The sequence below is a fragment of the Anopheles ziemanni genome, chromosome 3 (assembly GCF_943734765.1).
Source record: "Anopheles ziemanni chromosome 3, idAnoZiCoDA_A2_x.2, whole genome shotgun sequence".
Classification (NCBI taxonomy): Eukaryota; Metazoa; Arthropoda; class Insecta; order Diptera; family Culicidae; genus Anopheles; species Anopheles ziemanni.
Window position 1 is genome coordinate 1742922 of NC_080706.1, and position 26329 is coordinate 1769250.

At 50.8% G+C, this 26329-nt stretch overlaps 4 protein-coding genes across 4 annotated transcripts; 3 read left to right on the forward strand and 1 right to left on the reverse strand.

Moving 5' to 3' along the window:
• The first annotated feature begins 217 nt into the window (after positions 1-217).
• LOC131287574 (uncharacterized) lies at positions 218-2032 on the forward strand. Its single transcript, XM_058316636.1, has 3 exons — positions 218-535; positions 597-902; positions 972-2032. The coding sequence occupies exons 1-3, from the start codon at positions 218-220 to the stop codon at positions 1839-1841; spliced, it is 1494 nt and encodes a 497-aa protein (XP_058172619.1). The 3' UTR covers positions 1842-2032.
• Positions 2033-2336: 304 nt separating this feature from the next.
• On the forward strand, positions 2337-20176 carry LOC131289112 (protein purity of essence). The gene is made up of 11 exons (XM_058318313.1): positions 2337-2466; positions 2632-2729; positions 2940-3373; positions 3880-6447; positions 6511-7013; positions 7102-11000; positions 11107-11432; positions 11490-13415; positions 13473-14417; positions 14469-19977; positions 20052-20176. The coding sequence occupies exons 1-11, from the start codon at positions 2348-2350 to the stop codon at positions 20168-20170; spliced, it is 16446 nt and encodes a 5481-aa protein (XP_058174296.1). The 5' UTR covers positions 2337-2347; the 3' UTR covers positions 20171-20176.
• Positions 20177-20550: 374 nt separating this feature from the next.
• Positions 20551-21990, reverse strand: LOC131289119 (uncharacterized). Its single transcript, XM_058318322.1, has 3 exons — positions 21512-21990; positions 21183-21450; positions 20551-21107 (listed from the first exon to the last, which is right to left on the reverse strand). The coding sequence occupies exons 1-3, from the start codon at positions 21938-21940 to the stop codon at positions 20551-20553; spliced, it is 1254 nt and encodes a 417-aa protein (XP_058174305.1). The 5' UTR covers positions 21941-21990.
• A 429-nt stretch (positions 21991-22419) lies between these two features.
• Positions 22420-25878, forward strand: LOC131289129 (uncharacterized). Its single transcript, XM_058318334.1, has 3 exons — positions 22420-22573; positions 22645-24865; positions 25652-25878. The coding sequence occupies exons 1-3, from the start codon at positions 22496-22498 to the stop codon at positions 25876-25878; spliced, it is 2526 nt and encodes an 841-aa protein (XP_058174317.1). The 5' UTR covers positions 22420-22495.
• The last annotated feature ends 451 nt before the right edge of the window (positions 25879-26329 follow it).

Sequence of the window (26329 nt, forward strand, 5' to 3'; positions counted from 1 at the left end):
TAGTAGTCTTTATTGTTAGAAATATATCTCTCCAACAAATGAGCTTAGCCGTTTGTTTTTTTCATTTTCAACCGCATTCTTCTTTTCCCTGGTTTACTAATTACTGTCATATCATTTTTACTGGGCAGCTTGCGTCAGTTATTTGCGCCTTTTGGTAAATCAGTTTTCCAAATGTTTGTTGTGCTTCGCATGTCAATGAAATATACTGTGTGTTAAAATGGAAAATCAGAATGAAGATTACATGTTTGCCAAACGTTTACAGGACGAGTTTGATAAAGAACTTCTAGAAATCAGCTCTGATGAGGACGATGTTTGTTTTGTCAAGACTGTGCAGCAAGACCATGAACTAGCCGTGGAACTCCAATTGAAATATGAAGCAGAAGCAGTCGAGCTGATGTCGGATAGCGACGACGACGTTATTTTGCAAGCTGATGCAGGCTCGCAACCTTCCATCGATTCTAAATCGAACACGGTCCCCATTAAGCGAGAAAAAAATCAAGAATTTCGCTCCGAACCTAAGATTTTCAGGGCAGAGGTATGTATGCGTGTCGTTGCGGACTAAGCTACCATAATTGACGGACATTTTTCTCTTCTAGCCCAATGATCTGAATTGCGAAGAATATTTCATAGAAGAACTTCAAACGTATGTAGATCCGGATAACACTTTCGAATGGAAGTTCATCGATGTGTTACCGGATATTCGTGCTGTTTTCGAGAAGTTCGATGAACTATTTTTCCAGTCCCGCTTTAAAGCCAAAAAAATCTCCATTACTTGGTCAGAATCAATGGGCAATAGCTGTACAAACCGAAACTTCAACGATGAGGAAGGAAGGTATACCATTGCCTTGAACGCACCGTTGCTGACATTACGTCCTAGAATCCAAATAATCAGCATTATTTTAGTAAGTATGCAAAACGACAGATCATGGTCGAAACAATATGCGATATGCGTACTATTAATTTCTTTTTAGCATGAAATGATCCACGCTTTTCTTAAAATGGAAGGAACAAAAGAGCCGAACAATGGACATGGAGAAAATTTTCGCAAGATCATGATACACTTTAACACCATGCTCCACACAAACATATCGTTCAATCACAAGCTGAACGATTCCAGTCTAGTTTGTCGAACTGAGTGGTACCGCTGTACAGGAATTTGCCACAACTACAAACCATTTCACGGAATCGTGCGATCAGTTGAAGGGCCCCCGGGTTTGCATAATGAATGGTGGAAAGAGCACGCAGACAGTTGTGGAGGCACATTTTACAAAATTTATGAAATGAGCAAAAAAATGAACGGAATTGTCTCTACTCGTTATGCAGTAAATGTAAAATACATGCTGCCAAAACGAGAAAACATACGTGGACGGTACAAGACTGCTCTTGCACCAAAAGAATCGATCGATTTGACAACAGATATTCCGAGCATAATTTCTACCGTGAACTCCGACATCGTCGCAGTCGATGTGGATGAGCATGACGGCATTTCTACTGGCTCTGGTGCTGCCGATAAATTCATAGCTAGTTTTTCCCGTTCCATTCCGTTTACTCGGGATGCTTGTGAAATGCAATGCCCCATTTGTCAAGATCGTGTTAAAAGAAAACTCTTCAGCAGCCACATCGACGGTTGTAAAGGATTTGTACGACTTGTTAGCTGGAAAAAGTCCGCTAATGGCAAAATTGTCCAGAATGGATTAATGGAACTTAAGGCCCAACCTGGATTGCAACCTACGACGACCGGCCAGAGATCCCGTTATTTTTTCGACCCATCGGCATCATCATCATCATCTAATTCTTCGTTCAATCGCTATCAACAAGCCAAACGACAACGGTTTGGTTGATTTAAAGGGGTATCAGCAGCGCACGAATGACGTCGACCTGCGCGTAAACAAATTCCAGCTGTAAACAATCGCATCAGCTGTGTTTTGTTTACAAACTCCCGACACCGGTTTGCCGCAGGCTGTTATTTGCCGGTTTGTAAACATTGCTCAGTGTTCCCAGCTAAGCTCAAGTTCCGCTCTCTAAAAATGAAATCCCCGTTAAAATGGAATAAAATTGTTATTTATACAGTTCGTTTACCAGTGAGAATACGTGACACGATAAATCGAAATGTGTGTTTATTTTGATTCTTAAAAGGTATTGGAAACAGAATTTAAAAGCTATTTATTAGTTCGCTCCAATACCAAAGTCTTCCTGGCAACACGGCAACCGCACTGAAAATGTATAGCTTCTGAACCCCACAGTATAACTGTATCCTCCAATTGACAGCTCCGGCAACATTTTTTGATGATCCTTGGGATGACAAAGTTGGCTGTGCTGTCAAAAGGAAAAATTATTAAGTACCAAGATGGCTGCTCACTCGGGAGGAGCTGACTGGGCTGCTGTTTTAAAACCTTTTCTTTCATCATCAAGTGAAACTGTTAACAAAAATGATGTGCTCAATTTTGCAAAAACCATCATACAAAAGTAAGTAAACCATTATGTGCCGTGTTTGAGGTCCTTGAGATTGGTAAATTGGATTGCGAATTTCACGCACTATCATGTACGGAGGAGGCAACCATTTTCAATACTCTGCTACGCAATCACTGATGATACTTTAACGCAATACTGTGCTCTTTTCATCTCTCTTAGCGAATTCGAAATCCTGGAACATGAACCTTCTCACAAGCAGTTTTTCGATTATCTGGTTGCATTGGCAGCCGAAAACATCTCTAATCAGGTCACTTCGCGTAAGTACATTGCCCCATTGCGGAGCACCTAATGTCGGCCATACTTGTATTGATTTTTCTTCCGAAGGATGTTGCAGTTGTTGACGTAGGTTTGTGGTTGCACAGTCATCTTTGCTTGACACATTGCATTACACTGAATCACTGTTGAAAATGTAATCGAAAAATGAAAATTGCGAAAAAAATCTAATTCTTTTTTTTTATGTATTTCAGTATCGCAAGCACAACTTCAACAACTAACGGAAGCTTCATCAATTTTAATCCGTTATGTAATTCAACACCTGGATACGACCTCTCCATGCAAGCCAAGCATTTTGTTGATGGCTCTCAAGGCTCTATGTGAACGTAAAAAGCCCGAAGAAGCCACCAACAATGCATGCTTGGGCTTATCTATCCTGTCCGTATCCGGCATGAAGTACCTGAAGTATCCGGAAATCCCAGGCAGTAAAACATCATCGGTTGGTGGTCCTGGCGGTGGCAGCGTCGGTAGTTCCGGGACTGGTTCTGTCGATAAAGACAGCCCGAAGGCGGAAATGAAACGTTCCCGTTCAGATTTATCGACGGCAATTTTACAGCAGCTGACGAAACCGCTCTTCAGCTGGCCATTGACTTTTGTTGCCCTCAGCGATGAGCAGATCGATTGTACGGTATGTTTTCCTTAATCATAGTAATATCTGACTAACATATTTTCGGTTGCATTGATTTTAAATCACAGCGACGATAATAGCATGCTGTGGCAGTTTTTGTTAGCAAGCATATTTCAATGGAGCCAATCTGTCCAATTTGCTCAAAATTACTAACAGCCCCTTTGGGGAAACTGGTTTTAACCAGCTGTGGTCATGTTTTCCATTCAATTTGCTTAAGAATTTGGTACAACATCTTCCGAACATGTGTCGTTTGTTGCAATAGCTATCCAGAACCATTCCGTATAATTTATCCTGTAAATGTTCCTTTGGAAAATTTGTCACTTGAGCATAAAACGCAATGCTTTCCAACTTTCGAAACACCCACGTGGAAGAAATGTCAAGAACTTAGAAGTTTATTGAAAGCTAGAGCTAAATGTGTTGAGAATCTTGTGACCAAACGAACATTCGATGAAGCGTTCAAGTGAAAAAGTTTAAACGTTCCTTCGTTTTTTTTTTAATTTATTTAGGAGCTGTTTATCAAACAAAATCTACAGTGTATGCAACTGATGAATGCCGGTGATTCGTTGCTCGCTTGGTGCACAACGGCACTAACAACGTTGGCCAAATATCGCTTCAAGTACGAAGAGTGCACCATGTTGGGTCGTCCGCTGTATCTGCCGGTCACGAACACAGAGGCAAACGCCGTCAAGTCTGCTTTCAGTCATATGGAATCGGACATTTCCAATCTGCTGGTCGCTATGTCACTTCCGCTGCTCGAGCCTTTGACGCCGAAGAAAATCAACCTACTGTCACAGTGTGCCATGTCGGCACTGTACTGCGCTGTGCTGGCCTCGACTGCTGTCAGTGTTGTTACCATGGCATCGGCTGGTTCACAGAAGTCGGCCTCTTCCAGCCAACTGCAGCAAGCACAGTCCTCTCAGGTAGGCGGAGTCAGTAGCCAGTTACAAAAAGAAAACGAGGATGAAGAAGACTTCGCACGCGTTATCGTCGACAAAGCGTTGGAGATTTTCACCAAGATCGGCAACCGCCTGAAAGCATCAACCCGCACGCACATTTATCAGAATCACATCTGTATGGGCGCGTGGCTGTTAATTTCCGGCATCCAAGGAACAATGGGAGCATCGGGAAACACTAGCGGGCTGCAGCAACAGATGGCTCCGGTGTCGTCGGCAAAGGCATCGGAAGATAATCTGAAAGGGCGAAGCCCACTGAAAACGCTCGATGTACCGCAGATGGCATCCACTGCGCAACCTGCGCCCGCTTTGCGCGTGAATCTTTTCAAGGTGCAGCAAGGCTTCGGTGTGCTAAATGCGGCCATCGCACGCCACAGCATCACGCTGCTCACAGAGTTGATTGACGATCTGAAGATAGATTCGCGTACGGACGAAGAAGAGTACAGTAGCATCGAATCAGCCGGGTTCGATATTCTTGGACAGTACACATCCATACAGCGCGTTGTCCGTGTGCTAAACAGTGCTACACTGCAGCAGCTGCTAACCTTCCTGGCTACGGTTTCGTATCGCAAAGCTTGCACGCTCCGTCGTATCAACACCAAAAGCAACAACGATGGCGAGCCAATGAGCTACAGTGATTCGACAACTTACTTCAATGATACATTCTCTTGCTCGGAGGAAAGTGAACCGGAGGAAGAGGACAGCGATAGCTATCTGGGCCTATGGTTCAAGGAAACCCTTTCCCCTGAAGCGAACGAAGAAATGACCGACTCGCAGGAGCAAGAAAACAAGGACGAAAAAGGGCGTCATGGAACTACGCTCGTGCCGGCGAAGGACGAACCGCACGAGTATCTCAATTTGGCTTCCGTGATATTTAACTTCTTTGATGTGTCGCTTGGTGGAAATCACGTCTTTTTGGTGCGGTACGTTAAAACAGGCCTCAGCGAGCAACAGATGGTGCTGATGGCTAACATCCTACGCGATCTCGACCGTGATTCTGCCCGTGGCGAACCGGACAATTCCGGCTGCCTGCAGTGGCAGAATGCGATGGTCAAATTTGCCGGAGCAGTTGGCCGCTACCTGCACAATTTAATTTCGAACTCCCTCCTCAACGAATCGCTCCAGTCCGCTCTGCTGCTGCATCTTGGTGTGTCACCATGGACGCAGGACTCAAACATTTGGCCGTTGCAGGTGTACTCTCGCACGCTTGCCGTCCTGGCGCAGATTCTTTTGCTGAAACCCCCGCAGGAAAAGGAAGCTGCTTGTCTATCCGTATGGCACCGTCTTGTCAACACACTCGTCGAAGGTGTGTGTTCGACGCAGACCATCCCAAATGAGTCGGAAATCGAAGATCTAAATGTAGAACACGCCCAGCTGCTGCTGTTCCTGTTCCACTCGCTAAATCTGATGCAGAAAAAGTCGATTCTTCTCCTGACGGCCGGTGGAGTGATTCGTTGTTCGGAGGTTTGCCGCAGCGTGACGTCCGATAAACCGTTGCGTGATCATCAGATCATGCTTCTGTCGCGTTTGCTACTTTTCCTCGAGTATCTCATGAAGCACCTGTACAATCCTCCTAACGTGCTGCTGGAGCAGGTGCGCTGGAACTTGTTCAGCGTGTTCACGCTCGACAGCGAGCAGAAGCTGGCCGATCTGGTGAACTACAAAACCAAACTCATGTCGTTCTGCCGCAAAGACATCGAGGACAAACATCGCAAGCTGGCAAACGAGTTCAGCGTTGGTGGTGTCAAACCGAAATTTTATTCGCTCACCACGGTCGAGTCAAAGGTGCAGCAGGAGTTCAAACTCGACGGTTTGGCCTGGAACTTCATTCTTTGCACTCCAGACAAGTTGAAGTATCCATGGCTGATCGATGCGTTGATCGACATCTTGGGCATCACGGACATGTGCCTGGCACGCATTCCCTTCCAGACACTGTGTGCTGTGCATTACTGTTTCAGTCTATGTTGGAAGCTTCTGCTCGGACTCCCACCATCCACGCAGCACGTAGAAGCGTTGATGCAGGAGAAACCGCCGAACTTGCACTCCCTGCTGTGGTCCATCCGGTGCCTGCATCCAATCACCCATTCGCATTATCTGATCGTGAACAGTCTCGTAAAACAAGTAATTACACTAAACACGCATGAGTTTTATCTACGCTAGACTAATATGTTTCCACTCCTGCAGGGCATGTACACTCAGTCAGCTGAGGCTATGTGGCTCCGATTGACGGAGCACATTTCTGACGTGAAATACAGCTTGAAAATGACACTGCTCGGGCTGGAATCTTTTGCAAAAAGTTTTTCAGCCGAACAACCGCGGCTTTCGAAGATCATCCTTCTGGACGGCTTGGTATCGCACTTGTACGCCGTGTGTTGGGCTGAAAAGGAGGGAGTTAACGTAAAAATAAACAAAACAACCGTCAACACGGCAACATCTGCCGCAGCAACAGGGGTAATAAATGTCCCTTCTACCGGAGCAGGGGCAACGAATGATGGTAGTACAAGCAGCGCGGGATCCGTTGCCCAGGCGGCTTCAGGTACTCAGGCGGGACAGTCCGTCGTGGGGACTGGTACGCCATCGAGTGGCTCTTCCGGCGCTAATCCATCAGAAGTGTCCCGTGTGGAGCTCACGAAAAACCTCATGCACGCTCTGTTGGATGCTGTTGAAATTGTTCGGGAGGCAACCTAGTAAGAGAGAAATTTGTTTCGGTACTTATTATTTACCCGAGTGTTTGGATTTTACTAACATGAATCGGTTTACTATCATTCATTTCAGTAAAACCATGTTCCAGAATTTGAGTGGGCAAATACCTTCCTGCTTGATCGAACCGCTGATCGCTATCGCTGGCACGAAAAATCCCTTCTGTCCAGATCTCGCCCAGCAATTGGTGGCCTGCATCACTGGCCACGATAAGGACATAATAACGGTTGATTGGCGCAAAAATCTACTCAATGTAAATGAGGATAATTTCGCCAGCGGCTCGTTCCCCGTAGAGGTGCACACGCTCACCGTCATCGATGCACATTTGACGGAACTTTCCAAACATCTTTCCTTCTCCGTGCTGCTGTCGCTGAAGAACTCGCTGAAGTCGGCCGTAAACCTCATCTACTACATGTTGAACTACGACGACGCGAAGCTGGACGAGCGCCTGAAAGAGATCCTCATACCGATGATTTTCGATCTCCGCACGGAGTACTTGTACGGTTCGATCCATAAGTGTTTGGAGTCACTGTTGGGTGGAGACAGCAACTGTGAGGCCTATCAACTGGCTGCCTTTTCGAACATCATCCGGCACAGCTACCAGTTTCTGATCGAGTATACCGACCTTTGCGCAACCGGTCGCTCGACAAACATCGACGAATCGGTCCTGTGTAGTATTCTCAAGTACTGGGAATCGTTGCTCGACAAGCCGATGGGGTTGCGCGCGATGCGCAACTTTTTCTACGAATCGAAGGCCGGCAACTTGGTGCAGATTCTGCTCTCCTTCACCGGTACGAACATTTCGCAGGCGTACTCTACGCGGGTGTTGCAGTTTTTCGAAAAGTTGTTTCTGGCGGCCGAAAAGCTCGACGCGTTGTTCGACGAGGAGGAGCTTTGCATCTGCATCGGCGATCTGGCGAATACAGATAGTGCCCGTTTGAAGAGCTGGCTAAGCCACATCTTGCTCGGTCCGGGAGGCATCAGTCTGACGGCGAATGCATCGAACAACTCTAGCAATGTGCCGACGCCGACGAACATGGCCACCGTTTCAGCGATGCCAAGTATGACCGATCAAACGGCGGCCGTCAATGGTGGAGCGGGCGTTTCGGAAACCACTACCACCGCCGCAAACGCCCCAACTACAACGGAAGCGGACCAACATGACGCGATGGATATTGACTATGAATGTATGACGAAAGGAGGAAGCGGAGGATGGCAAGTGGCCGCTACGAGCTGTGGCAAAGGAGGTCCTATGGACGAGGCGTCAGGCGAGGCATTGGAACGAAATGGGAAGCTGTTGCAATCGCTCGTAAAGTATATCGTGGTGGAGAACCGCATTTCATCGTCCGTGTCGGAGGCACTGTTTCAGGCACTCATTCAGATCGGCCACAATCTGCTCTCGCCGACGCAGGAAGCGATCGAATTTTCCGACCTACTGCAAGTGATGATAACGCTGGCGGATGCGGGTAAAGGTCGTGGCCATGCATTGCTTTTTGCCGCCGCCATCGACTGGCTGGACGTTTGCCGTGGGCAAGTACTGGATGCCGGGAAGAGCGGCTCCAGTGGGTGGAGGGCCGCGATCCAACTGAACAACGTGACCGCGATACTGAAGTATATGAACGATCTACTGGTTGGGCTGGGTACGAAAGGAAGCCGCACGTTCAGCCCACCGTGGGACGACGAATCGCCGCTCGAGGCGGACGATATCCTGGAAGAGTTGACCGGAGGAGTGGACGAGGAGGAAAGCACGGTAGAGGACTCGGACGAAGATAGTCTAGGCAACAAGCTATGCACGTTTTCGATCACGCAGAAAGATTTTATGAACCAACACTGGTACTACTGTCACACGTGCAAGATGGTGGATGGGGTCGGCGTGTGCTCGGTTTGTGCACGCGTGTGCCACAAAAACCACGACATCAGCTATGCGAAGTATGGAAACTTTTTCTGCGACTGTGGCGCCAAGGAGGACGGGTCCTGTCAAGCGCTAAGCAGGCGCAGTGCCTCGGGACACGGAGAGGAGTCGATCCTCGGCTCGTCATCTGCCGCTGGCTCGCTGCTGCCTAGGTCTTCGGATGCCGATAGCGTCCTGCTTACGACTGCCGGCAGTTCCATCCGACGGCGTCGTGCGTCGAGTCCTTCGCACGAAAGTGGTTCCGGCACGAGCCGTGCAGGTCAAGGCTTTACGTCCGAGAAGGAGCAACAACTGATGAAAATCATCGAATCATCCCGGGAAGCACTCAATAACCCTGGCCAGTGGAAGACAGTGGTGCGGTGCATCTTGGCGTTCTTTAACACGCTAATGCCAACGATAAAGGATCACTGCGCGCGTTACTCCCCGGTCGGATGTTTCTGGCGCGCGAAGAGCGCTATCGAGCGACTGCATCGGCCCGAAAAGTCGTACGTTCTGAGCGATGAAATCATGATCGCTACGCTCGGCTCGCAGGAGGGAGCGTTTGAAAACGTTCGCATGAACTATTCCGGCGAACAGGGCCAAACGATCAAACAGCTCCTGTCGAACAACATGGTGCGCCGCGTGGCCCTTTGCTGCTTAGCATCGCCGCACGGTAAGCGACAGCAGTTGGCCATCTCGCATGAGAAGGGCAAGGTTACGATCCTACAGCTATCGGCGCTGTTGAAGCAGGCGGACGCGGCGAAGCGAAAGCTAACGCTCACCCGACTTGCATCGGCTCCGGTTCCCTGCACCGTGCTCTCGTTGGCCTCCAATCCGGCCAACGAAGACTTCCTCGCCGTGTGTGGACTGAAGGAGTGTCACATTCTTACCTTCACCAGCTCGGGCACGGCAACCGATCACATCGTGCTGACGCCGCAACTTGAGACGGGCAACTTTATCAAGCGCGCCATCTGGCTTCCATCGTCGCAAACGAAGCTGGCCCTGGTGACGGCGGACTTTGTGAAGATATACGATTTGGCCGAGGACAGCTACAGCCCGCAGTACTACTTCCTTGTTCCGAGCGGCAAGATTCGGGACTGTACGTTCATGTACGACGCGGATGGCACGTACCATATGCTGATCATGTCCTCCCTGGGCTACATCTACACGCAGCCGTTGAGCGCCGAAAGTCTAGCCAAGCATGGGCCCTTCTACGTAACTAGCACCCTCGAGCTCGACCATCCGCTGATCACAGACGACAACAACCAGATCCTGGCGGGAGGTGTTTCCATCTACTACTCGCACGTGTTGCAGCTGCTCTTCTTCAGCTACACTGCAGGGCGCAACTTTATGGCCCCGCTGACAGACATCAACGAGGGCGTCAAGTGCGTCATCAATCTGGTGTGCAACCCGAGCTCGAAGCTGTTCTCCAAGGCGACGACCCAGCCGCTCTGCCAGTGGACCGAAATTCCCGGCCACCCGGGGCTGGTCTGCGCGATGATGCAGAACCTCAACAATCCGGTCATCTTCATGATCAAACCGGACGGCTACATGGCGCAGGAGATCAAGGCGCAGAATGCGAAGGCAAAAATTATGGACATGGTAGCGATTCGGCACAGTGTTTCGGGCGTCGAAAAAACGACCCTCATTCTGCTGTGCGAGGATGGAAGTCTGCGTATCTATGCGGCGCACCCGGAAAACACGGGCTACTGGCTTTCGCCGGAAGTGCAGCCGATCGGGTTGCAACAGACGGCACTCGGTAGCGGTGGAGTGCTGTACGGTAAATCGGCTCGAAAATCGAAAAAATCCGGCAAACATGCCAACCACGGAGGCTCGGGCGGTTCATCCTCGTCGGCATCGGGAAAGGCTGGCACCGGCTCCGCACCCGTTTTCCCGATCGATTTCTTCGAACACTGCACCCTGATGAACGAAGTTGAGTATGGCGGTAACGATTTACTGCAGATTTACAACACGCAACATCTGAAGCATCGGCTGAACTCAACCGGCTTGTACGTAACATCGACTAAATCGACCGGATTCACTCTCGATGTCATCAACAATGATCAGAACCTGGTCATCACAGGTAAGATCCGTTTATCCAAACCATTTTTACGAATTGTTCTCCTTACGGCATTATTCCAAAACAGATCTATTCTATTTAAATGTATTGCTCGTTCTTCTTTTTACAGGCGTCCGTATTCAAATCGGATCACAAGATGTGATGAAAGCTCCACATCGTGTGACCATTCTGGGCCGATCGGTCACGACTACGGCTGTGCGGGCCCGCTGGTTCGACATCCCGCTAACGCGAGAGGAAAGTTTGCAGTGCGACAAAAAGCTTAGCATCCACTTTGGCCCATCGGCGGATGCGGAACAAATCACCATTCTCGATAGTATCAAGATTTACGGCAAAACGAAGGACGTTTTCGGATGGCCCGAGGAGGCAGAAGACGTCGCCGGCGGTGGTGGTGGTGGTGGAAGTGCTGGTCCGTCGAGTAATGGTGCATCGGGAAGCGTCGGGCAAATGGTGGCCGCCACCAATGGCAACGATGGAAGTGGCGCCACGAACGAGGCGAACGGTACCTACGGAATGTACATGACCTCACTCGACCGTATGCTTTCCAGCATGCTGCACGTACTGGACAGTGGCATTTCACTGCTCGGTGGTCCGGGATGCGAGGACAATTATCGCCAGACGGCGGTCGACGTGGCTACGAATTTGATACTTTTCCCCACGGTGAACGTGGTGCAGCAGAATGCACGCAATGTGCTCATGACCTGTCATCAGAGCAAGGCCGCGTACCATGCGTACATGGACAAGGAGATCCTGAGCCACATCTACAACCAATTGAAGCAAATGTACGAATCGACCGAGTGCGGCGATGTCGATCCGGAAGAGTTCTACCGCGCAGTCTTGATGATGCGTAGCATCGCCATCCAGCGGCCACAGGCTATGGCGAAAATTTGCGCCGACCAGCAGATGGACATCCTGCCACTGATAATGGTACTGATGAAAGAGTTGTATCGCATTACGCCTGCCTTCGAGGAACCGATAGCTATAGTCAAGCGTGGCCTTTGCCACGTGGAGGCGGTTATTTACTCGTTGGTCGAAATCATCTACGCATTCGCGCTGGCCGATGCCGAACAAGTCGACCGGATGACGAAGTTGTTCGTGCAGCTGCTACTAGACGCAGCGCCGATCATTAGTCACAGTGCAAAGCAGGCCATGATACACCTGCTGCGGCCAAAGGTAAAACGACGCAAGGTCGTACTGATCGAAAGCCCCCCCGTTTGCTCGACTCCAACCCCGTCGGCAGTGGCGGGACCATCAGGGACATCTTCAGCGGCGTCTGCTGCTGCTGCTGCTTCCGCTCCTGCGTCTTCATCTGTACAAAGTGGACCATCATCATCTGCCGGACCATCATCAAGTGGTGCAAGTGGAAGTGGTGGCTCTGGCGCGGGTGCTGGTCCAAGTGGCCAGGCGAACGAGGACTTTGCAGCAGCTGCCGCCGCAGCGGTCGGTGGAATGCAAGAAGTAGATGCTATCGAATCACTCGGACTAGAACCGGGTGCTGGCCATCCGGCGCTGGCGTCATTGGAAACGCTGCTCGGAGTGGGTTTTCCGCAACTGCTCGAAACACCGGATGCGGACGATGACACAATCATGGAGATCGCAATTGCGCTGAGCCTGCAGGATAACGAGGCTGATCTGCAGCTGCTTCAGCAGAGCATCGCGAACTATCAAGGACGCAATCGAAACCCGGCGGCGGTGCAGGGTCTGGCGGCAGCCATTGCCGGTGGGTCATCGTTTAACGCGGAATCAAACGCTTCGGGCGGTGGCTCGGACGATGACGAAATATCGAACGTTGCTACGGAAGGGTCGACCCTGCGCACTTCTCCGGCTGGTGAGCATGCAGGTAGCGGCAGTGGCGGATCGGAGAGTGGTTGCAGTGGAGTAGAAAGCATCGGCGGCACCTCGGGCAGAAGCTCAACCTACGAGGAACAACCGAATCCGTCGCCTCCACGCACCTCCGTGGTGGATCAGATGCAGCCGCAAACGTCGTCCGGTCCGGCAGCATCGACTTCCTCTGCCGCACCGCCGGCGCCCCAAGCGACCGCAGCCGAGTCGAACGAGACGACGACGGACAGTGGTGCAGAAAACGCGAGAAAACTGCATGTCCTACGCTTCTCCATCCTCAGTCAAATGGTCGATAACTTTTCCGCACTGGATACAGTCACTGGCGCTCAGTGTATTCCGTTCATGCAGGTCGTTCTGATGCTTACTTCCGACCTTGAAGGTTCGCAGGAAGCAGATCAACAAGTGCTCAACCGTCTGCTGCAAGCGTTGATTGATCGTCTCGAGATTCCATCGACGAAGCTCTACCTGATGGCCAACCGTAGCCCAAAGACGGAAGTGCAGCTCGTTGTGTTACGTTTGATCGGCGTGCTCATGGGCAAGGTGAAGTCGAAATCATCATCATCCGCCGCCGCTGCCGCCGCCGCCGCCGCCGCCGCAAGCAGCAGTGCTGCCGGTGTCGATCGCTCAGCTAGCCAGGCGACCCTGGACAACGCCACGTATGTGGCGCAGGCCACCGCGAACGCTCTGATGAAACACAACGCGATTCCGTACTGCCTGATGATAATGGAATCATTTTTACCACATTGGAAAAACGCCCCGACCACGACCTCGGGCGATGACCCGGCAACCGCAGCAGCGTTACCTGCATTGGTGTCTGTTTCGAACGCATCGAATTCCTCTTCCGCTGGTGGATCCGCCGGTGGAAGTGCTGCGACCGCTTCCGGCAGTAGTGCCACTTCGAACGTGCTGCTCAAGCCAACACTCTACGGTATCGTACCGGACATGCAGCCGTTCTTCGCGCGCCCCTTCCCCAAAGGCTCGAACGATGTGTTCGAGATGTACGCACAGATCCTGACCGAGATGGCCGTGCGTTTGCCGTACCAGATCCTCAAGCTCTCTTCGGGGCACCCATCGACGCACGAGTGGTATCACTCGCTGTGCGAGTACATGACGGCAACGCTGTGCGAGTACATGATGTACATGCAATCGCCGGTCCTTCGGCGCCAGGTCCGCAAGCTGCTGCTGTACATTTGCGGCAGCAAGGAAAAATATCGTCAACTACGCGACCTCCACTCGCTCGATACGCACATGAAGGCGGTCAAGAAGTGCTGCGAACAGACATCCGTTACCGGCAGCAGCACGCATACAACGATTCTGAGCTACGACGCGCTGGTTGAGCTGACGGAACATTTCCGCGCCTGCCAGGAGATTGCCTCGATTCGCACCGGCAACTGGCAGAAGTTCTGCGTGCGCAACGCGGACATACTTTCCTCGCTGCTGAACATCAGCACGTACCAGCTCGAAGAGGGCGTATCAACCATCATTCTTCAGCTGCTGCAGTCGGCAATTTGCAATCCGACTGGTGCGGCGGTCGTGCAAGCTCCGCCTTCTCTGAAGTCCGCGTCAGCGTCCTCCTCCGGAGTGACGGTCGATCCGCTGATGAAAGTGTCGGTAGTGGTGAAGGACCGAAAGGATCGTGACAAGTCGGAGGAATCGGACACGGCGGCCGCTCCCTCCGAGTCCAAGTTTGATCCGGCGCATTGCATCGCGCTGGTGGTACAAATTTTCAACCAGATCGCGCCGGCCAATTTGAGCAAGTTCATCCGAAGCTTCCTGCTGGAAACGAACTCCACGTCGATCCGCTGGCAGGCGCACAGTCTGGTGTACGCGTTCTACGAAAACAGCGCGGACCTGCACAAGGAGACCCTCCTGCAATGCCTTTGGGACCTGTGGCCACTGCTGCCAGCGTACGGGAAGCGAACGGCGCAGTTTGTCGATTTGCTCGGTTTCCTGACGCTCAACACCCGCTCCCTGATCGACAAGCTGCCCGGCTACACGGCCCAGGCCGTGTCGGTACTGAGGCAGCAGAACGAGCTGCTCTCGAAGCACCCGAACGCTCCGATCTACACCGCACTGGGGCAGGTGCTGGAGCTTGAAGGGTTCTACCTGGAATCGGAACCGTGCCTGGTGTGCAACAATCCGGAGGTACCGTTCTCCAACATCAAGCTGTCGACGGTGAAGGTGGACTCGAAGTTTACCACGACCACGACGATCGTGAAGCTTGTGCAGAGCCACACCATCTCGAAGATCGTACTGCGAATTGCCGACTTGAAGCGCGCGAAGATGGTGCGGACCATCAACATCTACTACAACAATCGCACGGTGCAGGCGGTCGTGGAGCTCAAAAATCGCCCCCTGATGTGGCACAAGGCGCGCAAGGTAACGCTGCAGTCGGGACAGACGGACGTGAAGATCGACTTTTCGCTGCCGATCACGGCCTGCAATCTGATGATCGAGTATGCCGATTTCTACGAAACGGTCAGCGGATCGAGCGAGAGTCTGCAGTGTCCGCGCTGCAGTGCGGTCGTGCCGGCCAATCCTGGAGTCTGCGGAAACTGTGGCGAAAATGTGTTCCAGTGCCACAAATGTCGCGCGATCAACTACGACGAAAAGGATCCGTTCCTGTGCCACTCGTGCGGCTTCTGCAAGTACGCCAAGTTCGACTACAGCATCTACGGGCGAGCGTGCTGCGCGGTCGATCCGATCGAGTCGGCCGAGGACCGAGCGAAGACGGTCCAATCGATACACACCTCGCTGGAGAAGGCCGACCGGTCGTACAAGGCGCTGCAGAACAACAAGCAAATTCTCGAGCTGCTCGTGCAGAAGGTGTCGGAGCATAAGCTAGACCGCGTACTAGACGAGACGCTGCTGGGCGCGTCGGTCAGTGGCGGTGCATCGGCGGTGGTTGTCGGTGGCACATCGCAGGTCAACAAGGTGATACAGCTGTTGGCGCAAAAGTATTGCGTCGAATCGAAGACGACCTTCGAAGAGCTGAGCAAGATCATCCAGAAGGTGCAAGCGTGCCGCAAGGAGCTGGTGGCGTACGATCGCAGCCAGCTGGACGCACCACTTCCCTCGTCAATGTCGGCCAGCTTCGCTTCGGGCACTACGCCGAACAGACCACCCGTCGTCGCGCTGAACAAATGCTATGGCTGTGCGCTTGCCTCGACCGAGCAGTGTCTCACGCTGCTACGCGCAATGGCCTCGAATATGGCCTGCCGAGTGGGACTTTGCAGCCAGGGCTTGGTGCAGGAGTTGGCCATGAACAATCTGCGCCGTGGAACGCACCAACTGCAGGACGAGGTACGTCAGCTTTTGTGCCTGCTTACGCGCGATCTTCCAGAAGCCACCGATGCCCTGTGTCAGCTGCTGCAGGATCGTGTCAAAATGGCCCTCTCCGGTACGGTGCCACTGGCCAGCCTGGACTCGGCCGTTCGCCACGAGATGGCACTTCTGGAAGCGATGACCGGGCAGGACGATAGTTGCTGGGAAACGAAGTTGCGCACCGTAATCGAACTGTTCCTGCAGGCATCTCGTGACGCTCGCGGTCCCGCAACGGCCGTCATACACCCCTGCTTGCGTATCGTCCAGTCGCTGATTTGTCCTCCGCTCGCGACGGCCAGCAGCAGCAGACATCACCAGGCGCACCATAAGCACGAGCAGAACGTGTCGCAGCAGCTGCAGGACCTCTGCACGGTTCAGCCAACCGAAGGAATTACGGTCAGCTATGAAAAATGGATCGCCGGCGATGCGAATCACTCGTTTGCGGCCTGGAAAGCCCGAATGCCACCGACCCCCAGCGCGGCGGTGCCCCCACGTCGTGGCGCAGACGAAGCAGCAGGACAACAGGGTTCGTCGCTTCCACTGGGAACGTCAGCGTTCCGGACGGCGTTGGAACAACGGCGGTCCGTGGTGAGAAACGCTTACCTGTCGGAAAAGTACGGCAGACGTTGGCACCAGAGGACGCTAGCCAAGGGTGTCCCATCGATCCCGGTGGAACTGCAGGCTGCCTGGTTGCAACCGATTCTGTTCAACACAAACTCCCGCCTCGGCCGTCAGCTAGCGTGTGCCCTTATAACGTCGCTCAGTCGCACCAACGAACGCAAGCGGGAGCTGCTTGATCTGCTGACCGGATTCTTGCGCTACGTCGGCGAAAGCGGAGAGGCGAGCGCAGAATTTATAGCGCTATATCGTATGCTGGCAGACGAGAGTCCCTGGCGGCAGTATCTGGCGCTGAAGGGCGTCCTGTCGCTGCTCGTCCAGCTCGTCACCGTGGAAATCGAAAAGATCCACTGCCTCGAGGAAACCACCCTCTCGACGGACCTGGCCCAAGGTTACGCCCTACGCCAGCTAGTGGAGCTGATGGCCCTGTTCTTGGACAACGCGCAAATCCGCAAAGCGTACAAAGGGAAGCTGCTGGGTCCGGTGCTGCAGGGATACCTGGACCTGCGGAAGCTCATCGTGCAACGTACGCGTCAAATCGATGACGCTCAGGAGAAGCTTCTGGAGATGCTGGAGGAAATGACGACGGGTACCGAGGAAGAGACGGCCGCTTTCATGGCGGTCTGCATCGATACGGTACGCCGTACGCCGACGACGGACGTCAAGACGCCGGTGTTCATGTTCGAGCGACTCTGCTCCATCATACACCCGGAGGAGAACGACGTGGGCGAATTTTTCCTGACGCTCGAGAAGGATCCGCAGCAGGAGGACTATCTTCAGGGGCGCATGCTGGGCAACCCGTACCCCTCGAACGAGGCGGGACTCGGCCCACTGATGCGGGATGTGAAGAACAAAATTTGCATCGACTGCGAGCTGGTGGCTCTGCTGGACGACGACAACGGCATGGAGCTGTTGGTGCATAACAAGATCATTAGCCTGGACCTGCCCGTCAAGGAGGTGTACAAGAAGGTGTGGCTGCAGGAAGGTGGCGAACGGGACGGCATGCGTATCGTGTACCGTATGCGCGGCCTGCTCGGCGACGCTACGGAGGAGTTCATTGAGACGCTGAACGCCAAGAGCAAGGAAGAGGTGGACAACGAACAGCTGTACCGCATGGCGAACGTGCTGGCCGATTGCGACGGGCTGAAGGTGATGCTGGAACGCATCGGCAGCCTGCAGAATGTGTCGCGATCGCGCACGCTGCTGCAAGTGCTGCTGAAGTTGTTCCTGCTCAGCGTGAAGGTTCGCCGTTGCCAGGAGGTGCTGTGTCAGCCGGAACTGGGGGCCATCAATACGCTGCTGAAGGTGCTCCAGCTTTGCCTGCAGAGTTCGGAAAGCGATGCGCAGCAGTCGGCCGTTACGGAGCAGCTGCTCGAGATCATGGAGACGATTCTTTCGAAGGCGGCCTCCGATACGTTGGACACGTTTTTGCAGTTCTCGCTGACGTTCGGCGGGCCAGAGTACGTGCAGGCGCTGCTGTCGTGTACGAATTGCTCCAACGTGCGCTACAACCCGTCGGTCCTGCGACATTTGATCCGCGTGCTGGCCGCCCTGGTGTACGGCAACGACATCAAGATGGCCCTCCTGTGCGAACACTTCCGGGCGGTGTTCGATTTCGACCGCTTCGATGCGGAGCGTAATGCGGAGGAGGAGTTTAAGATGGAACTATTTTGCGTACTGACGACCGGCATCGAGCACAACTCCATCGGAGGCACCCTGAAGGACTACATCATGGGGCTGGGAATCGTGGAGAAAGCCTTGGCTTACATTACGGTGCATGCGCCCTGTGTAAAGCCAACGCTGCTGCGCACCGACTCGGACGAGTTGAAGGAGTTTATCTCGCGTGCGTCGCTGAAGTATATTCTGCGCTTCCTCACGGGGCTTGCCACCAAGCACGAGGCTACCCAGCTGGCGGTGGCGCAGGACATCATACCTATCATTCACCGGCTGGAGCAGGTATCGAGCGACGAGCACGTGGGCTCGCTGGCGGAAAACCTGCTGGAAGCGCTCTGCACCGAACCGGCCACGGCCAAGCGGGTGCAGGAGGTGCGCGACTTTACCCGCGCCGAGAAGAAGCGGCTGGCGATGGCGACGCGCGAAAAGCAACTGGACGCGCTCGGTATGCGCACCAACGAGAAGGGTCAGGTGACGGCGAAGGGTTCCATCCTGTCGCAGATCGAGAAGCTGCGCGAGGAAACGGGCCTAGCGTGCTTCATCTGTCGCGAAGGGTACGCCTGCCAGCCGAACAAGGTGCTCGGCATCTACACCTTCACCAAGCGTGCCAACGTGGAGGACTTCGAGATGAAGCAGAAGAAAACGATCGGCTACACGACGGTGACTCACTTCAACGTGGTACACGTAGACTGCCACATGAACGCGATCAGGCTGGCACGGTCTCGCGACGAATGGGAGAGCGCCTCGCTCCAGAACGCCAACACGCGCTGCAATGGCCTGCTACCCCTGTGGGGCCCGGAAGTCAGTGAGTCCTCTTTCTCATCGTCGATGGCACGCCACAACAACTACATGCAGGAATGTACGCAACGGTGTGAAATCACCTTCGCCAGCTCGATGCACGATCTCAAACTGCTTCTGTGGCGTTTCGCCCAGGAAAAGAGCTTCCATGAGGACGCCGGCGGTGGTGGCCCCCAGTCGAACATGCACCTCGTACCGTACCTGCTGTTCTACGGGCTCTACACGTTACTCTCCTCCCGGTCGTACTCGCGCGAGGAAATGATCCTCAGCGGGTACATCGGCCAGAAGCCATCGGAACGCTGGCTCGAGAGCGCCTACGAAGCGGAAGGTCCACTCTACCTGCTGACCATGTCGCTAGCGCTTCACACTCCGTCGGTCTGGGCGCGGCACAAGCTGGTGCACTTGAAACGCCTGATCACGGTCGCCCACGCACGTCACGTCAGCCCGAACTCGGTGTGTAAGTTCCTCGCTCCGGCCAACGACAAGCACCCGAAGGACTACGCTATCTACAAGCCCTACCTGATGTTCTGGGGGCTCAACGATTTGCTCTATCGCAACCTGTTCCGCACCGTCACCACGCCGAAGGACGAAGATTGGCCGATATCGTTGTTCAACTACATCCGCCGCAACGACGAATCGTTGCTCAAGACGGCCGATAGCACGCTGCAAACGTTCACCGAGGAGTACCTACCGTGCGCATCATTTGGCGAGTTTTGTGATGTTGCTGGTATGTTAACGGTTTTCTCCACTCCACGTCGTGTTCGTCGTTTTATCGTTTTCTCTACCCCTCTCTTTCTCTAGGTCTTCTTGGAGACATTGAAAATCCAGACGGTTGGATGGAGGATGTCCTGCAAGCACTTCCCTCTCCTGGTGGAGCGTCCTCTGGCACAGCCGAGGGACCAAGCAGCAGCGCGGAATAAACAGCTTTGCGGAACAGCTCCGAAAATGGAAAAAAATCGGAAACTTATCGTGCAACAAAATGCACAGTAGAACCTAATCGCCCCTTATTCACATTATATTACGACAACAACAACAAAAAATAGGATCACACTCCATGCAATGGTTTATGCTATAGTAACTCACTTCAAAATTGGTATTGAATGTAGAACGAGTGATCGAAGTGATCAATGCTTTCGGCTTTTACGCTATGGAAATAAATTGTAATCCATTTCTAGCGATATTTATTCAATAAAATAATTCATGCTGTAATCAATATAACAGGTTATTAATTTGTAAGGCAATTCATGTGGTCCTTAAAGATTTTAATTCCAAACCAAAGGAAGCGTGCTGGTGTTACCAGTTAGTATTTTTTGTTGCGTGCATTTGCGCTGTCCAATAGGAACTTCACCGAACATCCCGCGGGACCAATTATGGGCGGTAACTTTGGCTTCTCCAGCTCCAGCTGCTTCTGTCTTGCCTGCAACTGTCTTAATTTTCGCTTTAAAAAAGATGTTTCATCCACCGATGACATGGTGTTTGATGTTGAATCACGTTCATCGCCGACGTTCGTCATCTTAATAGGATTTTCTTCGGCCATCTCCGCTCGAGTTGCTAGCTGATCAAAGGAGTCAAATTCCTCCGCAGCGCTATCCTCGCCAGACTTGCACGCTTCAATGTCGTCCATAGAACGTTCAAACGCTGTTTCCTCTTTGATAGCCAGTTGGGCTTCCATGTTTCGACTAAACCAATCTTCTACTTTATTCTGCACTTTCGGGTCAGTAGTTGGTTTTGAGATTTGATTCAACGTCGATAGAACACCGTGACCTAGTAGGGACCCAGGTTTATGTCGCGTTGCACTGTCGATGCCTTCGTTGTTTTGAAAGCGCACCATATCGAGCGTCTTTATCGTGGTAATGACTGTAACAAAGTAATTTTCACGTTGTTAGGGTACATGTAACGATGTAAAGAAGGGACGTAGTCCGCGTATTATACCTTTGAGAAACTCTGTATCCGGGCTGATCGTTACCTGATCCGAGCAGCCGGTTGTAAGTATGTTCACTATGTTGTAAGATTTGTTGTTGTGCATCGTTAAAGATACATCGACGAAATGGACCACCTCTTTCTTCAGTTTAACACGAGCATGCACCACTAGCGACACACTTAAGGCATCATCGAAGACAGTTTGCAGTACTGACACCGCTCCCTGCAACCATTTCCGAGAAAGTGTCTGTACGTTCTTGCCTTGCGTGTAATCATATGCCTAAAAGAAATGGAAAGAAAATATTGAATTTCATGCGAATTGCTTTGGTCTGCTAAGTTACCACTTCGCTAGGCAATATATTCCTTATTGCACCGCGCAAAGCATGCGCAGGATGATTGATGTAGGCCTCCGGTAGTGGTTGAATAGGTTCGTCATACGACTTGATAGGTAAACCTTCGTCCACAGCCCACAGGTGCAGCCAAACGGCGCCGCTCAAATCTATCAGTACCGCGTCCACCTCGCATCTTATCCATCGTTGAAACTCTTTATTTCGCTGGGCAACCATGTCGCCAACTTTCAGTTCACTGTTCGGGCTGTAGGAGAAACCACGGTATCCCCGGTTGGCGAATTCCCGCTCACAATCCTCATTGAATTTTTGCATATATTGCTTCTCGTGATGGTTCGGCAAGTACGACGCCTCCGGTTTGTACCAAAAACAATGAGGGTTGATGTAATGCGTAATACGCACTGTGTTGTCGTCTTCTTCCATGATCACGGATTGCAAAATCAATCTGAGAATGCACGATTGTACAAATCCGATATCGATTGCGAAAAAGTTCTAAAAGTGCTGTTATTTTTACTTTCAAAATACCGAGTACGTGGTCTGTTTACGCAGTTCTTTCGTTCCAGTAGGTCAGGTAGATTGTTTGTGAACTTAATGTCAAAACCAAGATTTGTAATGAAGAGGCTTTTTAGACATTTACCAAATTGCAAGCGATCGAAGCGATTTTGGGAACACATTTCCGAACAAACTTAAGCTGGGACAAGTGTGGCTACAGAACCTATCGCTGGAGCCTAATAAAAAGAAGCGATTTTTCAGGAAGAACTAACCGCTTCTTTATATTCACATTGGCCGCTAATCTTGACAGCGATTTGTACCACCTGATATTTGAAAACCTTGAGCAACAAGCCAAATGAAAACAATGCATTTGCAAACAGTACTCTTTATTTCATCCGTAGGATCGAAGTTAAAGCTGCAAACCCCAAGCAAGTAGCTTTACAAAGCAGTGAGTTATGAGAGTAAAATATAGAATTCGTCAAAACTATGTATAATTTAAGCTCCGACAATGAAAGTTCCTTCGGCACGGAATCCGAGACAGAGAATGAATATTTCTGGAATGAGGTAAGAGTCTGGTTTTAGATGTAATTCCAACTAGCATTAGCCGTCCAATCATGTGCTTTTTCCCCTTTAAGGAGTCCTCGAGAAACCAAAAATGTTATACTACCGAAGTGGAGGACATCATCCGCCAGAATGTGGATGTTACTACAGCAAATGCGATTGCATTAAATCATCATTATCAAGCCAAGCTCAGACAGCTTCGCGCACAACTCGAAACGTTGCTCCTGCAATGCCAAACCCGGCTGAAAGACGTGGACACTTTGGTGGACAATATGCGATACAATCGGAGGGAAAGCATTCCCTATAGAGTTCGCATCGCGGGATACATTTGTGGGCAACCCTTTTTTAAAGATCATGAGCTTTACCCCGGACCACACAATGCAGACTATCTGTACCGCAAGAATGTGAAGAAGGAATTTTTCCCGCTGGATATGTTCGAGAGCACCGAAACTCACTGGACGCTCAAAGACAAAACGAAAATGAAGGATGGCATCTTGAAGCAAGTAATCGAATTCCTTCACCGTGAAGGTGAGCTCCGAGCAAAAATGTGCGGGAGTACTTCGAAAGCCGAGCAGATCAGAAAAGATATTATCTCTTACCGTACGCTGTCCCTAGAAGTCTTGTGGCCAAAGTTGCAATCGTACGATGATGGCAAATTTGGAGGACAGTGTTTCAAGGTAGATTGGTTGGTCATATCCAACGTAAACGTGTCGGGACGGCATACTGCATCGGCGTGCGAAGGTATGTGGAACCAGTACCTTAAGCCGGGTTTGAGAAAAGGCCTTTGGAAGCAAGAAGAAGAATGTCTGCTAGTGACGGCAGTGCGTCAACATAACTATCAAGATTGGAGCAGCATTGCTCAGTCCGTGGGCAATCGGTCCGAGTATCAATGTTTCGTGCATTTTCGTACCTGTTTTTCGCAGCAGGCACATATCGAAAGGAAACCATGGACTCCAGAGGAGGATGCTCATCTACTACGGATAGTGCAGGAAAATTGCATAGGCAGTAATGTCATTTGGAACAAAGTTGTAGAGAAAATGCCTAATCGGAACAAGGTCCAAGTGTACCATCGGTATAAGTACACTCTTACTCGCCCATTGAAAGGTGCAAAGTTTACACCCGTGGAGGACTGCGTGATAACGGCTTACGTGCAGCAGTACGGAGATGACTTTAAATATTTCCCCGAGCACCTGCTGCCGGGAAGAACGATGAAACAGGTCTGGGCACGGTACAACAACACGCTGCGATATGTCGACAAGCATACCGGCTGGACGCTGGACGAAGACAAGCGTCTGATGAGCTACATCGGAGAGCATCTTACCGAAGAAGGTCCAGAAAAAATCTCATGGTCCGACTGCTCCAGATACCTCGTCAACCATTCCCGGGCTAGCTGCCGGACGAGGTATTATACGATCGAAAAGTTTCTCGAGAAATATCCTAACGCTACCCTCGAAGACGTGCCTAGACGAGCGGGCAAAAAGCTCTCCACAGATATTACACACGAAAATTGGATGAAAACCATAGTTGACATCAAGAACACCACAAGTGAGATAAATAATTCCTTTGGCGATGATAAACTGTGCGAGACATTCAAAACTACCGGTGAGTGGGCATTGTATGATCAAATGAAATTTTGTTTTCGCTATCAGTTTGGCCACAAGCTTGCAGTAGACTCTGACCGGAAAAGTGTCCATACCCGGACAAAACTGTTGCTGCATCTATTGGAAGGCTTCCATCAAGGAGGGTTTTCATCGAGTACTTATTTTGTTAACAAAGAGGACCAATCAACGATGATCGCCGTGATGGAGACACCGCTGGATTGGTCGAGTCCGCAAACTGAATCGAAGGAAAACGATGGTGGCAATGAACCAGTGTTTTGCAGAATTCCTCCCAACTATAACACCGTACTCGGTCTACGAGGGCTCTGTTTAAATGCCTACTATGATGCAAAGACACATAGTTCCACATCAAAGAGGCTAAAAAGATGTAGAAACACAAGAGATCCCGAATACAATACGGCGGTGGAACTGTTTGTCGATCGTTTCAAAGCTATATTTCACTGGTCAATGTTGCTAGTAAAACTGAATATAGATGAGATAGTGTTCGTAACCGAAGAAGATCAGCACGCAGAAGCCATAACAATTTCGGATGTTGTGGATGTAAAACCTTGTTCAAGTGAACAACTTCCAGGAGCATCACATGTCGATGGTTCGGAAAGAAGATTTCCTGGAAAACCCCGGAGAGTCACCCGAAAAAAGCATACACCGAAAGGAAAAGGAAAATCGGCATCGGAAAGTAATAATTCTTCACACCAAAGTAACGATATAGCTGTTACATTGTACCAAGATAATAACTGCGACACATCTATTGTGAAAAATATTACAATAATCAATCCTTGGGATTTACCAGTGCCATGTGATCAAACTCTATCTCCAGGCGAAAACCATTCTGATTTAAATAATCCTCCAACGACTATACAGCCCACCGGTGTGCGAAAAAACGATAACAAATCCCGTCAAACCAATGTTCCAAAACCAGCCGAAGTGTTAAAAAAGATACGTAAAAGCAGAACACGAACCAAACGAAAGACAGGCATCAAACCCGATACCGCTAATGGCCAGCTTTCCCATGGTGTTACCTGTGTGGCGGACGAACTCCTTAAAGCGGAACAGCAACATATGGTTTCCAAATTTGAAGGAGTACCTCAGATTATGTCTGTCTATAGTCTAGTAACTGAACCTTCATCTGGGGCTCTTCACACAGTGGAACCAGTCGCCGGGTCCTGTAACATACAAGAGGTTTCCGATGCTACAGATAAAAAAAATAATACTTTGAAATTACATTGCAATGAACTAACATCTCAAGATCAGGCCAGTTCATTCGACAAAAATCATAGTAGCGACTTGAAGAGTGTACTTAATGCGAAACCAACCGGGACACTTTCAAGCACAACGGTTTTATCTGTGCTGGATGATAGTCTTCAATCTGGGGAGAACGATTCTGCAGGCCCAGAACCAGGTGTGTGATAAAAATGTTATAACCATGGGTATATGATATTAATGTTTGTTTTCATATTGATAGGGCAAGCAGAGGATCACAACCAAATCCGTTTGGCGTTGCGAGAACAGCAGAACACTCCTAGCAAAGTACTATCAACGAGCAACGAGCACTCCAAAGATGATTTAAAAATAAGTCTTTCGAAAAAGCATGCAGTAGACGATGGAGAACCCAACGTACAGCACTCTTTTATGAATGAGTTGATAGTCGCAAACCGTTGTAAGTTATCAATTGAACAGAAAGTGAATTAGCTTAGAAAATTTAACAACTTGTTTTGTTCCTTTACCAGCCGGCGAGGAGTTTGATTATAATTGTTTAATCATCGAGGAGCAAACAGAAGTAAACGGACAAAACTACGCGACCGCTGAACAGGGAGTAAATGCGGTTCAAGAGATTAACTTATCTGTCGCAGCAGGTGATACTATTCCAGAGCAGAACATTGTTGAACAAACAAAAGGTAATTGTAATGTTTTAAAAATAACTCTTCGTTTACCAATAAGCTGTAAGTCATTTAATCAATTATCTCCTCAGCTTTTAAAACCAGCCCTTTTAAAGAGGTCTATATTGTTGAAGAACAACCGCCGACTATTCCCTCGGACCAGCATCAAACAAATCATACAATCAGTGAAGCGGAACCATCGGGAACATCGAACGAAACTTTCACAGCCGTCGATGTTGTTCGGTTTCTTCGTCGGCGAAAGC